The sequence below is a fragment of the Balaenoptera physalus genome, assembly GCF_965194825.1.
Source record: "Balaenoptera physalus genome assembly, chromosome: 4".
Lineage (NCBI taxonomy): Eukaryota > Metazoa > Chordata > Mammalia > Artiodactyla > Balaenopteridae > Balaenoptera > Balaenoptera physalus.
This window is the reverse complement of record NC_138891.1, coordinates 80,995,248-81,008,798: the sequence shown is the minus strand read 5'-3', so window position 1 is coordinate 81,008,798 and position 13,551 is coordinate 80,995,248. Positions and strand designations below refer to the sequence as shown.

The 13,551-nt window shown below is 45.0% G+C and overlaps 1 protein-coding gene and 1 long non-coding RNA gene across 3 annotated transcripts in view; one reads left to right on the top strand and one right to left on the bottom strand.

Moving 5' to 3' along the window:
• Nucleotides 1–4,669: 4,669 nt before the first annotated feature.
• On the bottom strand, nt 4,670–8,656 carry LOC309659887. Its single transcript, XR_014263023.1, has 3 exons — nt 8,413–8,656; nt 6,005–6,144; nt 4,670–5,001 (listed from the first exon to the last, which is right to left on the bottom strand). It is a non-coding gene; the product is annotated as an uncharacterized lncRNA (long non-coding RNA).
• ARHGAP31 (Rho GTPase activating protein 31) overlaps nt 6,140–13,551 on the top strand; it is a 115,074-nt gene continuing 107,662 nt past the window's right edge. The window contains exon 1 of one of the 2 annotated variants that reach the window (XM_082460020.1): nt 6,140–7,506. In XM_082460020.1, coding sequence (XP_082316146.1) covers nt 7,401–7,506 — 106 coding nt within the window. In that variant the 5' untranslated portion in view covers nt 6,140–7,400. Of the gene's footprint in view, nt 7,507–8,898; nt 9,623–13,551 lie in introns of those variants that run through there. The other variant, XM_082460021.1, reaches the window with a different exon arrangement.

Sequence of the window (13,551 nt, the reverse complement as noted above, 5' to 3'; positions counted from 1 at the left end):
CAGGCATGTGCATGTTAATCTGAAAGGTTTTAACACACCACAAGGTAGATATCCAACTGACGAAGTTCTTCTAAATAGATAGAATTAGAGCAGAAACCTGCAGCTGCTTTAAATAATCAGTTCCCACGAAATCTGTGAGGACTTCCCAATTAAATTAATGTGTGATAAGCAGATGATAGATAGATATACACACACACAATCTTACTTTGAAAAAGCGCACCAGTAAATGATATTTGTGTACATCTGACTAGGTTCTTTTAGGATCCGTGTGGAGAATTAAATACTTGTGTACTGAGGATTGAAAAAAGCAGAATGTTCCCTGAAATAGATGTAAGATTTTTCAAGTATAATCCTTTTTACAAACTGGTACCATTTTCCCACCACTGCCAACCCCCATGACCTTGAAAACATATCCAAAAGGTATAATGAAAAACAATAGGAATATATTGTCCAACTTCCAAATGTTTACAATTTGGGGGATACAATTCTATACTGAGGTAACTTATATCTGTAAGCTCTCATAATTCCTGTCCTCAAACTAATTTCTGCATATTGTGCTTTCAAGATAGGAGTAAAAACAGGTCTGGGGACACCAGAGATGTAAGAAAAGTCGGAGCCACAATCAGAACTGCTTCCCAAATTGCCCACAAAAGGCAATATATCTTCAGTGTTAGAAAACTGCTTAACAAGAGGCAATCATCTTACTTTTTCTGAAAATGTTTCCTGGTTCTAAACACTTAAATGTAAAGTAAATCATCTCAAACCGTGTTGGAACTGGGTAAGATATAAATAAATAAATGAAAATAAAATAAAGTCTTATAAATGTGTTTTATATGGGAAATGGGACCAGGATGGGGAAATGGGAAAAATAATCCCAAGGAACTGGATCATGATGGAGGAAACAGAAACATTGCTCAGTGAGAAGATAATAAAAATCACTCTCTACAATGGAATATTACTCAGCCATAAAAAAAGAATGAAATAATGCCATCTGCAGCAACATAGATGGACCTAGAGAGTACCATACTAAGTGAAGTAAGCCAGACAGAGAAAGACAAATATCATATGATATCGCTTATATGTGGAATCTAAAAAAAAAAAAAAAGGTACAAATGAACTTATTTACAAAACAGAAAGGAGATTCACAGGCATAAAAAACAAACTTACGGTTAACAAAGAGGCAAGCAGGGGAGGGATAAATTAGGACGTTGGGATTAACCTACACAGACTACTATATATAAAATAGATAACCAGCAAGGACCTACTATATAACACAGGGAGCTATACTTGTTATTTTGTAATAACCTATATGGGAAAAGTATCTGAATCACTTTGCTGTACACCTGAAACTAACACAACATTGTAAATCAACTATATTTCAATTTAAAAAAAATCACTCTCCTTTGTGTATTGAGCACTGGCCTAAATACAGGCCAAGTGCTAGGCTATTTCCTTATCTTATTTAATCCTCACAACAACCCTACAAGGTAGTTATTATGACCTTGATTTATCGGGTGGAGGAACTAAGGCTCAAAGAGGTTAAGAAATTTGTTCAACCCAGCTCAGCCCCAGACCACAGCCCATGCACCCAGAGCTGGTGAGGGGCCTATGGGGCATCTGAAGCTTCTACCCTGTGCCTCTAGGGCATCCTCATCCAGAGAGGATGGAGTAGGAACACCGGGCATGTTGAGGAAGGCTGGAATGTATGAGGAGGAGAGTGCAGAGGTAGATCACAGCGCATGGAGGCCTAAAAACAACTGTGTACTGGGAAAACAATTTTGTTCAAGAGGGCTATTTATAGGGATGTTTTTCCTCAGTACTCCCTTCCCCCATCTCCTCCCTTTTGTGTTAAAAGGCTCCTGGCAGATTGGTAAAGGGTTACAGGCAATGCACAGGAAACTCTGGAACACAATGAGCGGGGTGGAGACAGATCCCCACCCACCTAAGAAAATCACTCGTTTCAGTATTCAGAGACCCTGGGGGAGACAGATGGAGCTGGAACCACCATCTCTGCTCCTTTTATCAGCGAGCCAGAAAGTAGGCAACATTCCCAAAGGGGTGCAGAACAGAGTAAAGAGGGAAGCAGAGGCAAAATAAGAGGCAACAGAACAAAACAAAACAAACAAGACACTAAGATAAATGAAATCAGCCAGATAGCTAAGTTATCCCCTATCCCAAGGACTCCTGAATTCTATGAGGAATCTAGTTTTTTCTTCCCAGAGTCTCTGTTCAGATTAGGAACTCCCAAGATACAGAGCAGGGAGTGAGCGAAGTGATCCCAAGCCCAGCTGCTGAGAGGGACCCCAGAACCTATTGCTAGGTCCTCAGGACAGACCCAGCCAGGCCTCCGGGGGGCTGCCGGTTCCAGCAACGCCCCACACCCCCCAACCCAGACATCTTTCCCTCTGGGCCACCAAACAGACACCTCCACCCAAAGGGATCCAAATTCAGACTTAGAAACAAAGGCCACTACTATATATAAAATAGATAATCAACAAGGACCTACTGTGTAGCACAGGGAACTCTACTCAATACCCTGTAGTAACCTAAATGGGAAAAGAAGTTGAAAAAGAATAGATATATGTATAAATGAATCACTTTGCTATACACCTGAAACTAACACAACATTGCAAATCAACTCTCTATTCTCCAATATAAAATAAAATTTTAAAAAGAACTAAAAAAAAAAAAAAAGACCCTGCACGGATTCCCATGTCGGTATAATAGTGACTCTACCCAGGGCACTTGGCTCTCCCCCTGGCCTTGTGAAGTCTCTGCTCTGCATGTGACTCTAGGAAGGAAGTTTCCCACTGCTGTTTGGCTGAGTCCAGCGCCCACGTGGAGTGGGACAAGAGGGTCTTGTGCTGCCTGGTTTGTTCATCGTTTCTGAAACACTGAAGATTCATTTAGTGCTACACTGTGCATTATGGGTCAAACGTGGCTACGGTTTTTAAAATACTCTGCAGGACACAAAAGATCTCCAAACCTCTTGTTTCTGAACAACATTCAATGCAAAGAAATTAGAATGTAACTAAAATATTGGAAGGGGAAAACTTATTTCTCAAATAATTTCAAATACTGTGTGCAGGTGTCTCATCTAATCTCTAGTCCTAACCTCTCAACTTCTACCCAGTCCTGTATTTTACACTATCAAAGGACTTTTCCTCCTGAAAGCTCTGACATGGCCCTTGACAAATATGTTTTATCTTTCTCCAGAAAATAGTGTTTACCCTTACCAGCCCCCAATCCGATAAACTTGGAGTCATCTTGGACTCTACCCCCTCCTACCTCTCGTCTTTTAAATAAAAGTCTGAGGTTCTGAATTAGCGGGTAGGGGCACTGATCGATGCAATTTTATTATAAAAAGTTAGTAAGACTTTCTTTTTTGAAACCAAGTCTTTTTCTTTCTCATTATTCCCTCACCTTCTGCCCTTTCTACTCCAAAATGCCTAGTTGATGGGGAAGCAACTGAATCACATTCTCAGCTAGGGAACTGAGGCTGTAAAGCTGTGTTTCCCAATGTTTTTTCATTTATTTATTTATTTTTTGCCCTGAGCAATACAGTTTTGCAACTCTAGGAACTGAAAGGGAACTAAAATACACAATGCTTCAGAAACAAAGAGAGAGAGAGAGAGAGAGAGAGAATATCACTTACAATAATAACTATGTCTGTCTCACCTTTTAAGTTGGGAGTGGGACCATTTAAAGCCTTCCTCCTTCTTCGTTATCACCACACCTGCTTGCTCTTAGAAGCCCATTTAGAAGCAAAACTGGCTTTCATGGTTGCAGAGGTGGTGGAGCAATGGGAGGTCAGCTGCCATGTTTCAGGATGTACAGCCTGCAGGCTAAAGGTTATTCCTGCTTCTAGGATGGGGAGACTGATTCTGGTTCTCGTTCCTTCTCTCCCATCGAGTTGACCTCTCCTCCACTTTGTTCTGTTTGATTAGAGATTGGTAATGTGGACCTCCCTCAACCCCACTAAGGATGCTTTTCCAATCTCATTTGGACACTTAGAAGCAACAATTTGCATTATAACCTACACTGGGAACCCATAGCACAGGGTAATGCAATAATGAGTTTGGGATACATCACTTTCTAGAAGCCCTTTTGCTCTGGCCATCCTCATCCTCTACTGGCTTCAAACCCTCAGAATAGTGGTGGCTGGGCTCAGAAGGGGCACAAGACCTCTCTCATGGAAGAACCTCATCCAATATATCAGTCTGCTAGGGCTGCCATAACAAAATACCATAGAGAAGGTGGCTTAAATAACAGAATCACAGTTCTGGAGGCTGGAAGTCCAAGATCAAGGTGTCAGCAGGTTTGATTTCTCCTGAGGCCTCTCTCCTTGCCTTGCAGATGGCCACCTTCTCACTGTGTCTTCACATGGTCTTTTCTCTGTGGTACACATCCCTGGTGTCTCTCTGTGTCCTAATCTCTTCTTACAAGGACACCAGTCAGATTGAATTACGGCCAAATCTAATAGCCTCGTTTTAACTTAATCACGTCTTTAAAGGCCCTATCTCCAAATACAGTCAGATTCTGAGGGACTGGGGATTGGAGCTTCAACATATGAACATGGAGGGGGGCACAATTCAGCCCATCACACCCAGCAATCAGTGACAACACTAGCATCTTTATTTTTTTTTAAACAGAGAACTATTGTTTTGTTTGTTTGTTTTTATTTTTATTTTTAATTTTGGCTGCATCGGGTCTTCGTTGCTGCACGCGGGCTTTCTCTAGTTGTGGCGAGTGGGGGCTACTCTTCGTTGTGGTGCGCGGCTTCTCATTGCGGTGACTTCTCTTGTTGCAGAGCACCGGCTCTAGGTGCGTGGGCTTCAGTAGTTGTGGCACGTAGGCTCAGTAGTTGTGGCACACAGACTTAGTTGCTCCGCGGCATGAGGGATCTTCCCAGATCAGGGCTCGAAGCCGTGTCCCCTGCATTGGCAGGCGGATTCTTAACCACTGCGCCACCAGGGAAATCCCAACACGAGCATCTTTAAACTGGAAAGGGGGAGAAGAAAGGGGGAGAGAAAATGTACGTAGCAGAAGGATGTACCCCAGAACAAAGAATTCAGAGCATATTAACCACAGTCCATGAACAAGGAGTTATATGAATATTTAATTGGCTGGGCACGAGGAGAGGAGGGAGAACTCTAAAACTGCTGATTTCTAACTCTGCTTTGTGGGCCCACTGGGTAAAAGAAAAGGCTAAATCACAGGTGACATTAAAGTCTCCCAATACTGAGTGGGGGGTGAGGGAGGGATGGATTGGGAGTTGGAGTTAGCAGATGCAAACTGTTACATAAAGCATGGATAAATAACAAGGTCATGTATAACAACTGTATAGCACAGGGAACTATATTCAATATCCTATGAGAAGGCTATTCTTATCCATAATAGAGAAGAATATAAAAAAGAATGAAAAAAAAATGTATATATATATACAAACTGAATCATTTTGCTGTACAGCAGAAATTAACACAACATCATAAATCAACTATGCTTCAATTTAAAAAAAAATCTCCCAATATTCACTCTTGGTCTTCTGCATCTGTTTATTTACAGCAGAGAAGATTGCTACCAACATTGGTGAGTGAAAGAAGCAGATGGCACATTTTGATAAGCATCAGTCTTAACCAATTGCAGATAAGATAAATCATAGGCAAGGACAGAACTCTTCTGTGGGAGTTCCATGTGAGCTAAGTGCTTTTTGCACCATGATAATCTGCTACAGGCATAATTTATATTATCACCAGATAGCTTAATTAGTCCTCCTGTTTAACATTCCTACACTATTTCCATGTAAACTGCTTCCTGGGAAATCCTCAGCCCTGCGAAAAAACCCCTTGGAACCCAAATCTGACTTCCTTCCACAGACCCAGAGGAAGGTACACATCTTAGAGTAAGCAAAGAGAAAAAGAAAAATGGGAAGAGAAAGAAAAATAGAAGGAGAGTGGCCAGAACAAGGGCTAGATTTAAATTCGGCAATTATCACAGGGCTTACTCAGCAATGAGAGGGGGCAGGGAGCAAACCGGGAGAGGGCGACCTTCCAGCTCCCTGGGTCAGGCTGTCACCGTGTAGCTTCATTATCCAGCTTGATAAATTGTGAGTTCTTCCCACCATAAGGTGTAGATAGTTGAGAGCTATCAGGTAGAGACAAAGAACCACCATGTACACATTTCAAATAAAGTTTGTTCAGTCGGTCCAGACATAACAGACACCTTGTCCATTGTTCAGTATTACCTCAACTCTGAACCCTAAACAACCTGAAACCAGCTTATCACGCAGCAGGGGCTGAAAGGTCTCAGGCTGTTCCAGAATGAAAATTCTGTGATTTTGGTGTCACTTTCGGGAATCCCTAGTAAAGCATAGAAGAATCTTTGGGCTGAGTCAGTCATTAGCTTTATGGTTCATCTAGGCAGCCGTGTTTCGTGACAACCTACACCTGCTGGGTTTGTTGGTGCTTAAGGGGATCTGGTACATAGCTAATGTTATAAAGTGAAGTGTTTTGAGAATTACTTGTAAATTACTGTTTATTTAACTGGTGAACTTTATTGTCAGAAAGACCATATTTAATAAAAAATTTATATAATTAAAAATTAATTAATACTTGAATAAGGTCTGCTGATTAGTTAATATTATTGTATCGATATAAATTTCCTAACTTTGATAATTGTGTCCTGGTTATATAAGACATTAATATTTGGGAAAGCTGGATGAAGGGTGTATGGGAATTCTTTGACTATTTTCTTGTAAAAATTTTTATAAGCTGAAATTACTTCAACATAAAAAGTTAAAAGAATGTTTTTAAAGCTTTAGAAGGTAATTCACAGGGCTTGACAACTTATCCATAATTTGTGCTTAGGGGCCTGGACCCAGGAAAAGAGCAACCCTTTAGCCTCTCTCCTTTGCTGCCAAAATGATGAAATGCACTGTAGGACAAATATGAAAGTCTTTGGTACAGTAAACTCCTAAATAAATATTAATAGTAATAATTATAGTCTCACGTGGAGATGCTTCTCTGTAAATAAAGGAACAAGTCATTATACTAAATACCCTACCAAATATTCTCCAAGTAGCTTACAAGATGCTTAGAAATTGCTGTCGTGGGAGTAGGAAACAGGGAGTCATTGACAGGTTCTGAGCAAAGCAGGCAAACAACAACAGCAACACTTCAGGAAGACTCAACAGGCCTTTAGTGCACAGGATGAAGTGGGAAGAGACCGGACTCAGCAAACCCCACTAGGAGTTATTCTAATAATTTAGGAGTGAATGGTCCTCACTGAATGGGACTGGACGGAAGAAGCCCAGAGGAGAGGCATTTTGAAGGACTCATCCGTTTGGGCGGGACTAGACTGGAGGTGGCGGTGGAGAGAAATGAGTCAGTGGTTACTTGAAGATGTCTTGCCAAGATGACTGGGGTAATGCTGGTGTCACCGAGAGACCGATGGAAAATAGAAGGAAGGAGAGACCATACACAGAGCTTGGGCTGCAAACTCCAGCGGGTAAGATGGGCACGGGGGGCTTCAAAACTGGAGGGCTCACTCTCTAAAGAAGGTGGTGCCGCCATGCGGGCTGCTACAACTTGGCATCAGCGGTCCTTGCCATGAGGTAATGCCCTTTCGGTGTGACCAGATCTTCCATTTTTTCAAGAGAAGCCAGAAATCCAGATCTCTTATGCGGAAAAATGTTAACTCTTTAATGTTGGCAATTAATTTTAAAAAATTTTAAAGCATCGCATGTACTAAACCAAACACATCTGTGAGCCAGATTTGGCAGGCACGCTATCAATTGTAAGCTCTGACAAAGAGAGAAGGTCAAGGGTCAAAGTTCATAAACTGTCTTGGTGATACATAGGGAGATGAGAGACTGTAAAGGGATTCAGTGACTAAAATACTATACCTAAAGCTTTTTCCAGCCTTCTGAGCTATATGACTGTCCCTACCCTTCAGGCATTATATGGATTTGAATTTACCCAGGAAGTTTAATCTAATCCTAAAATGGTTAAATAACAAGAATTTGAGTGCTTATTGTGTTCTGAGTACACAGAAGTCAAAGAATTTCAAATTAACTGGAGAAGAAAAAACATGCCCTCCTGAAAACTTGAGACAAATTATGAAATAACCTGGGAGACTGCTTTCTCCACATCTGGTCAGAATATCAGAGTCACCTTAAATCTGAGACTTCCCCCCCAAATCACTTCCATTTAGCAAACTTTGCAATAACGCCTGTGTGTGCGTTTTTGTGTGTGTGTGTGTGTGTGTGAGTGTGTGTGTGTGTGTGTGCGCGCGCGCGCGCGCGCGCATGCTTGAATCTCTAACCAGAACTCTGATTTCCTGAGCAGTGGTTACAAAGCGGCAGCCTCCATCCCTCCCTCAGCTTGGGAGGGGACTTGCCTGGGTTGGGGGTACCTGGGCGCCGGAAAGGAGGATGGAAGGTTGGGAGTGGCCGGCTGAAAACCGCTCCCCGTCAGGTTTCTCCGCTGGAATCCCTGTCTTTGTTTCTGTCATTACTGTTTAAGTGTCTGTGTAGGAGCAGACAGGCACCGAAATAGAAAGTGTCAAAGAGATGATGACAATGACGATAAAAACAAGGCAGGCCACTTTTTTTCAGTCCCACCTAACCCCCTCCACGCTTTCTGCCAGCGCGCCTCCTCCTGCTGTCTTCAAAGAGCCGTCGGTGGGGCAGGAAGCGGGCGGCTCGGGCTGCGGGTGCCCCTAGGAGAGCGGCGATTTCCTCCCGAGCTGCCCAGTTATCTCCAGAGTCGCAGAGCAGCTCTCCGAAGAGCGCGCGTTCTCTCCCCCACCCCGTCCTCCTCAACCCACCCACCTACTTCCTCCGGCTCCATACACACACCAGCACGGAGCTGCCAAAAATTTCCACCCTCCACCCCCCTCCCTAGCTAACTTCCTTCCAGCATTTCCTGAGCTGGATGATCCTAGGATTTGTAAGACAGGAAAAAAAGGAAGGCGTGAGGGCGGGCGAGAGAGACAGGATGCTTGTTTTTCGTTCTACCAAAGCCGTCTGAAGGCAGGACAGCGCGCGCCGGGCAGAGGACCTACGGCAGCCCCCGGGCTGTCTCCGCGCCCCTGGCCGCCGCCGGCTTCCCCGCGCTCTCGGCCACTCCCGGGCTTCTAGAAGACGGACCGGAGAGCTCGCCGTCCCTCCGAAGCGGAGGAGAACACCCGAAGACACCGCGGGAGCCCGTGAAAGTCCCTGGGACTCCAAGTGAGGAAGTGACACTCCCAGCGCGCCGGCCCGCCGCTGCCAGCTCCGCACGGCCTGCGGCACCGCGGCCCTGGAGGAGAGCGCCGTGGATTTCAGGCTCCGCGCCCGCGCCGGGCTCCGCGCCCCGCGGGCTCCATGCGCGCTGCCCCGGGCCCAGGCTCTTCCCCACGCCCATGCGGCCCCCCAGCGCCGCGCCGCAACCACTGATCTAACCTCCCCCGGAGACCATCGCAGGCGCGGTGCCAAGCAGCGGGGAGGGGGAGACGGAGGGGCAACCTCTTTGGGACTAACTCATGAAGAACAAGGGTGCCAAGCAGAAGCTGAAACGAAAGGGAGCCGCCAGCGCCTTTGGCTGTGACCTGACGGAGTATCTGGAAAGCTCAGGACAGGATGGTAAAGTGCCTTCGCCCCCATCCCCCCCCCCACGCCCCACCCCGCTTCTTTTTGTTTTAGAGAGAGAGAGAGGGACTCTCGTAGGGCGTGTTGCCTTCAATTCCCAAGTTAATGTATTCCAGGCCTGAGCGCTCACTGTGCTTTTTTTTTTTTTTTAAACATACATGATTCTTAAGGTGCGTTACGCTGCCACCCCGACGTGCAGAGGTTGTGTCAGCCCTTCCGTTTGTGTCACCCAAGCCATTAATGGGCGGTGCTGCTACACGTTTAGCCGGCCACCTCTGGGGCTTGGGGGTGGGGGGCTTGAGAGGTCCTGTTCCCAAACTTTGGATGTCGGAGGGGAGGGAGGAGGGCTGGATCTGTGGTGTGGTGTTCAGTGGGATTCTCTGGGTACGTAATTATGACTGCCTTAGGTGTCCCTCCCGGGCTCTCCGATTTCATCCGCTCACATCTTTTTTTATTAATGTGCTGGAAGGCGGGGGTGCGGTGGATCCTGGCCGGGGGAGTGGTTGCACAAACATTTTCTGAATTTCTGAACTGATGCCAAATATATAGTAGCTCCCTCCCTCCCCTTCCCAACCCCTCAGACCCTCTACCTCCTCTTGGTTTTCAGATTAGCGTTTGGTGTGTCTGACAAGAAGAGTGTTGTAAAAAGGTCAGAGGGCCTTGATTTTAAAATAGTTTAGGGTATGTACATGAAGAGGAGAGACTGTCTGTTTTCAAGGTCGGATTGGAAAAAAAAGGGGAATCCTCCAGCGTAGAGACAACTTATTAAACATTTGTTGGGGGGGAAGGGCGAAAGAAAATCTAGAATACAGTAACAGCATTTGAAGTGAGAAGTTTTTAATCAAAGGAAAGTTGAGGAAATTGAGCGTTAAATGACTGCTTTTGTTAAGGTTGACTGGCCCTGCACTTACCCGTGACAAAAAGGCCTTGTCTTCAGAAATTTCAGTGAGGGAGAAAAAAGTCCGCTATATGGGCCTTGTGTTTATACATAGATAGATACAACAAAGGGGGGAAACTGAAGGGCTAACTGCAGAATAACTCTGCCTCCAGGAAAATAATCTCAAAAACTATCTGATTAGCTCATATCAAATGTGCATCTCAAAAACAGAGCAGTGCCTTTGTTTCTATTTCATTTTTTTAAGGACTTAGCACCACCTAGTAATTTGCAGTGGTGTGCTATTCCTGTGGTGTCCTTGGGTTCAGGGGCTGCCATGTCATTAGGACAGATGGCTTAGTATTTTACAGCTTGGGGGACCACAGGTTTCAAAACTGCCTCTTTTGAAACTGGGACACAACGGAGTCAATTCATGTAATCCTCTCCAACAATCCGGAGAGGTAGATTTGAAATAACATCCTTGGGTTGAGTTTTTTGGAGTGTGAGAGAACTCCAACTATGCATCTTAATCACTACCCTCAGAAGTTCAGAGTGAAATGTTTTCCTCCACCTGTTTTTGCAGGGGGCCTTCAGGTTCATGTCCATGTTCACTTATGAATGCTTGTGGATACCACCTCCCACCAAGTGGGTGTTCTTCTGGGCCTTCGCTCCAAAGCTGAGGGTTGCATGGAGGCGCTTATCAGTCCTGACTCATTCTTACAATGTCACAGATCCTAGGATGAGCAAGGAATCCCAGGGTTCTGTGAAGACTCCTCAGAGGCAGCTTTAAACAGTTCCTCTTTCACCTGATTTATATTTTGGGTTTTTATGTATGTTTCGTTCAGGAAAAAAAAAGAAAAGGGGCTACTCTTAAAGAAAAAAAAAATTGAAACCAGTACCCCGTGCTTCCTGCCCTGGGGAGAAGGGAGGGAAGCCCGGGGAGGTAAAGTGACCGGCCTAAGGTCATACAGTCAATCATGAAGGACGCAGAGGGCTCTGGCCCACTAGGCTCCTCTCCCCTCCCTGGCATCCTTGTCTAGGCCAACATTCTCCTCTAATGATTTTTTTTTCCCGTTAATGGAAAGCAGACAGCCCCGCCCCAGGATCAGCAAACTTTCAAGACTGACATACCTGAATAAAGTTCCTTTGAAACAGAAGGAAATTGACCCACGTAATGATCCTTACACCATCATTGTGCCACATAGGAATTAGGCAGGCATAATAAGCAGCTTATATAAATGAGAATAATTAGGATTTCTTTTTTCCCACATCTAAAACTAGTCAAGCAGTTGTCTCTTATTTTTCCTTTAGTGTAGCATCAATAAATAGAGTCAGTGCTAATGTTTTCTCTAAAACGATGTGTCCTCCTTATGGACTTTCTGAAACATGTATTGGTTAATAGACAAGGCCTGGACTCTGCCCCCAGGGAGGAAAAGCTGACCTGGGCAGTGCCCCTTTGCCCACCACCTTGGAAGTTCAGCCCAGAATCCTGAGGGTGACAGGTCAGCATGGTAGCTAGGATCTAGAAGGCTGGGGAGGGCCTCACAAGACTGACATCACAGTTACTCAACTTTGGAGGTCAAGGATAGAATGAGACAGAAAAATGGATTCAGGTCTGGGAACACAAGGGCAGAAGGAAAGAACAGAGATGTGGGGAATCCAAGAGAACCCATGCGTTTGGGGAGGGAGGGAAATCCCTGAGCTGGGGTGCAAGGCAAAGCTGGTGACAATTAGCTGTGCTCAGACCACCTGAACATGAGGAATTTATACCCCTGGACTGAGCACAGAGGAAAAATGTCATCCACTGCTGCCAACTGCTGTAACCCAGTTCTGCTACCTTCAACTGGACAAATCTAAGGAGGCAGGGTGACAAATAGGTGTTTAGCTTAGAGCAGACGTTGCTCGGGGCCAGTGTTGTCCTTAATCTTTAGGAAGCTGATGAAAAACAGAAACCTTTCCTTAGAAACACACACATACACACACACACAAATCGTGTATACAGTTTCTTCAGGCATCCACACAGATGCCATGTTCAGGCCCTGCTGTTGGTCGTCCCAAGCTGCACATAGGGTTGATACGAATGGCCAATTTCCCCCTTTTTCTTCTTTGGCCACTTTTCTCCAGGCTGGTGAGATCACCCAAGAATGGCATGAAGTTGCTCCTGGCCAACTTGGCCAGTGTTTCTTTCCCTTCCCCTCCAGCACGGTGGCTTCTGCCCCAACCCCTAGCTCTCCCCTGGGAACCGGAGAACTTTCTCTTCCTGTCTGGAATAGAGGGAGAAGATCATCCCTTCCTCACTCCTGATGCTGAAAATAGTATAGCTTTCTTTTTCTTCCTTTTGACCGCTGAATACGAAGACCCCTTCTTGCAGCTATGTGATGAAAACCACCTCATTGTGTCACCTGCAGTTGGGAGGCTGTGGATGAAGCCCTGTGAGGCCAGAGTGCATCCATGAGCAGTTCCTACCTCTCCCCTCTGAATCAAGTGCTCTGGGTCTTCCCACAGTGCTTGGAAATGCTGGGGCCAGGACTCAAGGGACCAGTAAGAGGACATTACAGGAAAGCCATCTTCTGCCTCTGTGCTGGTCCCACTCTAAGGGCTGAGGACTTCCTCACCCTTCCCAACAATCTCTGCCATCGACTCACTCCCTGGTAAAAAGGGATAATTGTCGATGCAGTGGTTTGCCATGATGGTAGCACAATAGAATCACTTGGGGAGCATGAAAAAAAAGTTGATGTCCAGGCCCCCTCTCAGAACAATTAAATCAGAATCTCTTGGTGCCCAGGCATGGGTATGTTTTAAAAGCTTCCTAGATGATTCTGGTATGCAGGAAGAGTTGAGAACCACTGCTTATAGCATAGGGGTTTACAGATCATTTTCTCCCTGGATAAGCAGCCTTGACTATTCAGAATGTACCCTCTGAATGTTTGATAAGAACCTTATTCCTGAAGGTTTTTTTCTAGTTCTTATCAGGTTGAAAAGAAAAAATATATATGTATTTGAATTGAGGGATTACAAAAGGTTCATAACGAATAAACACCCATTACAA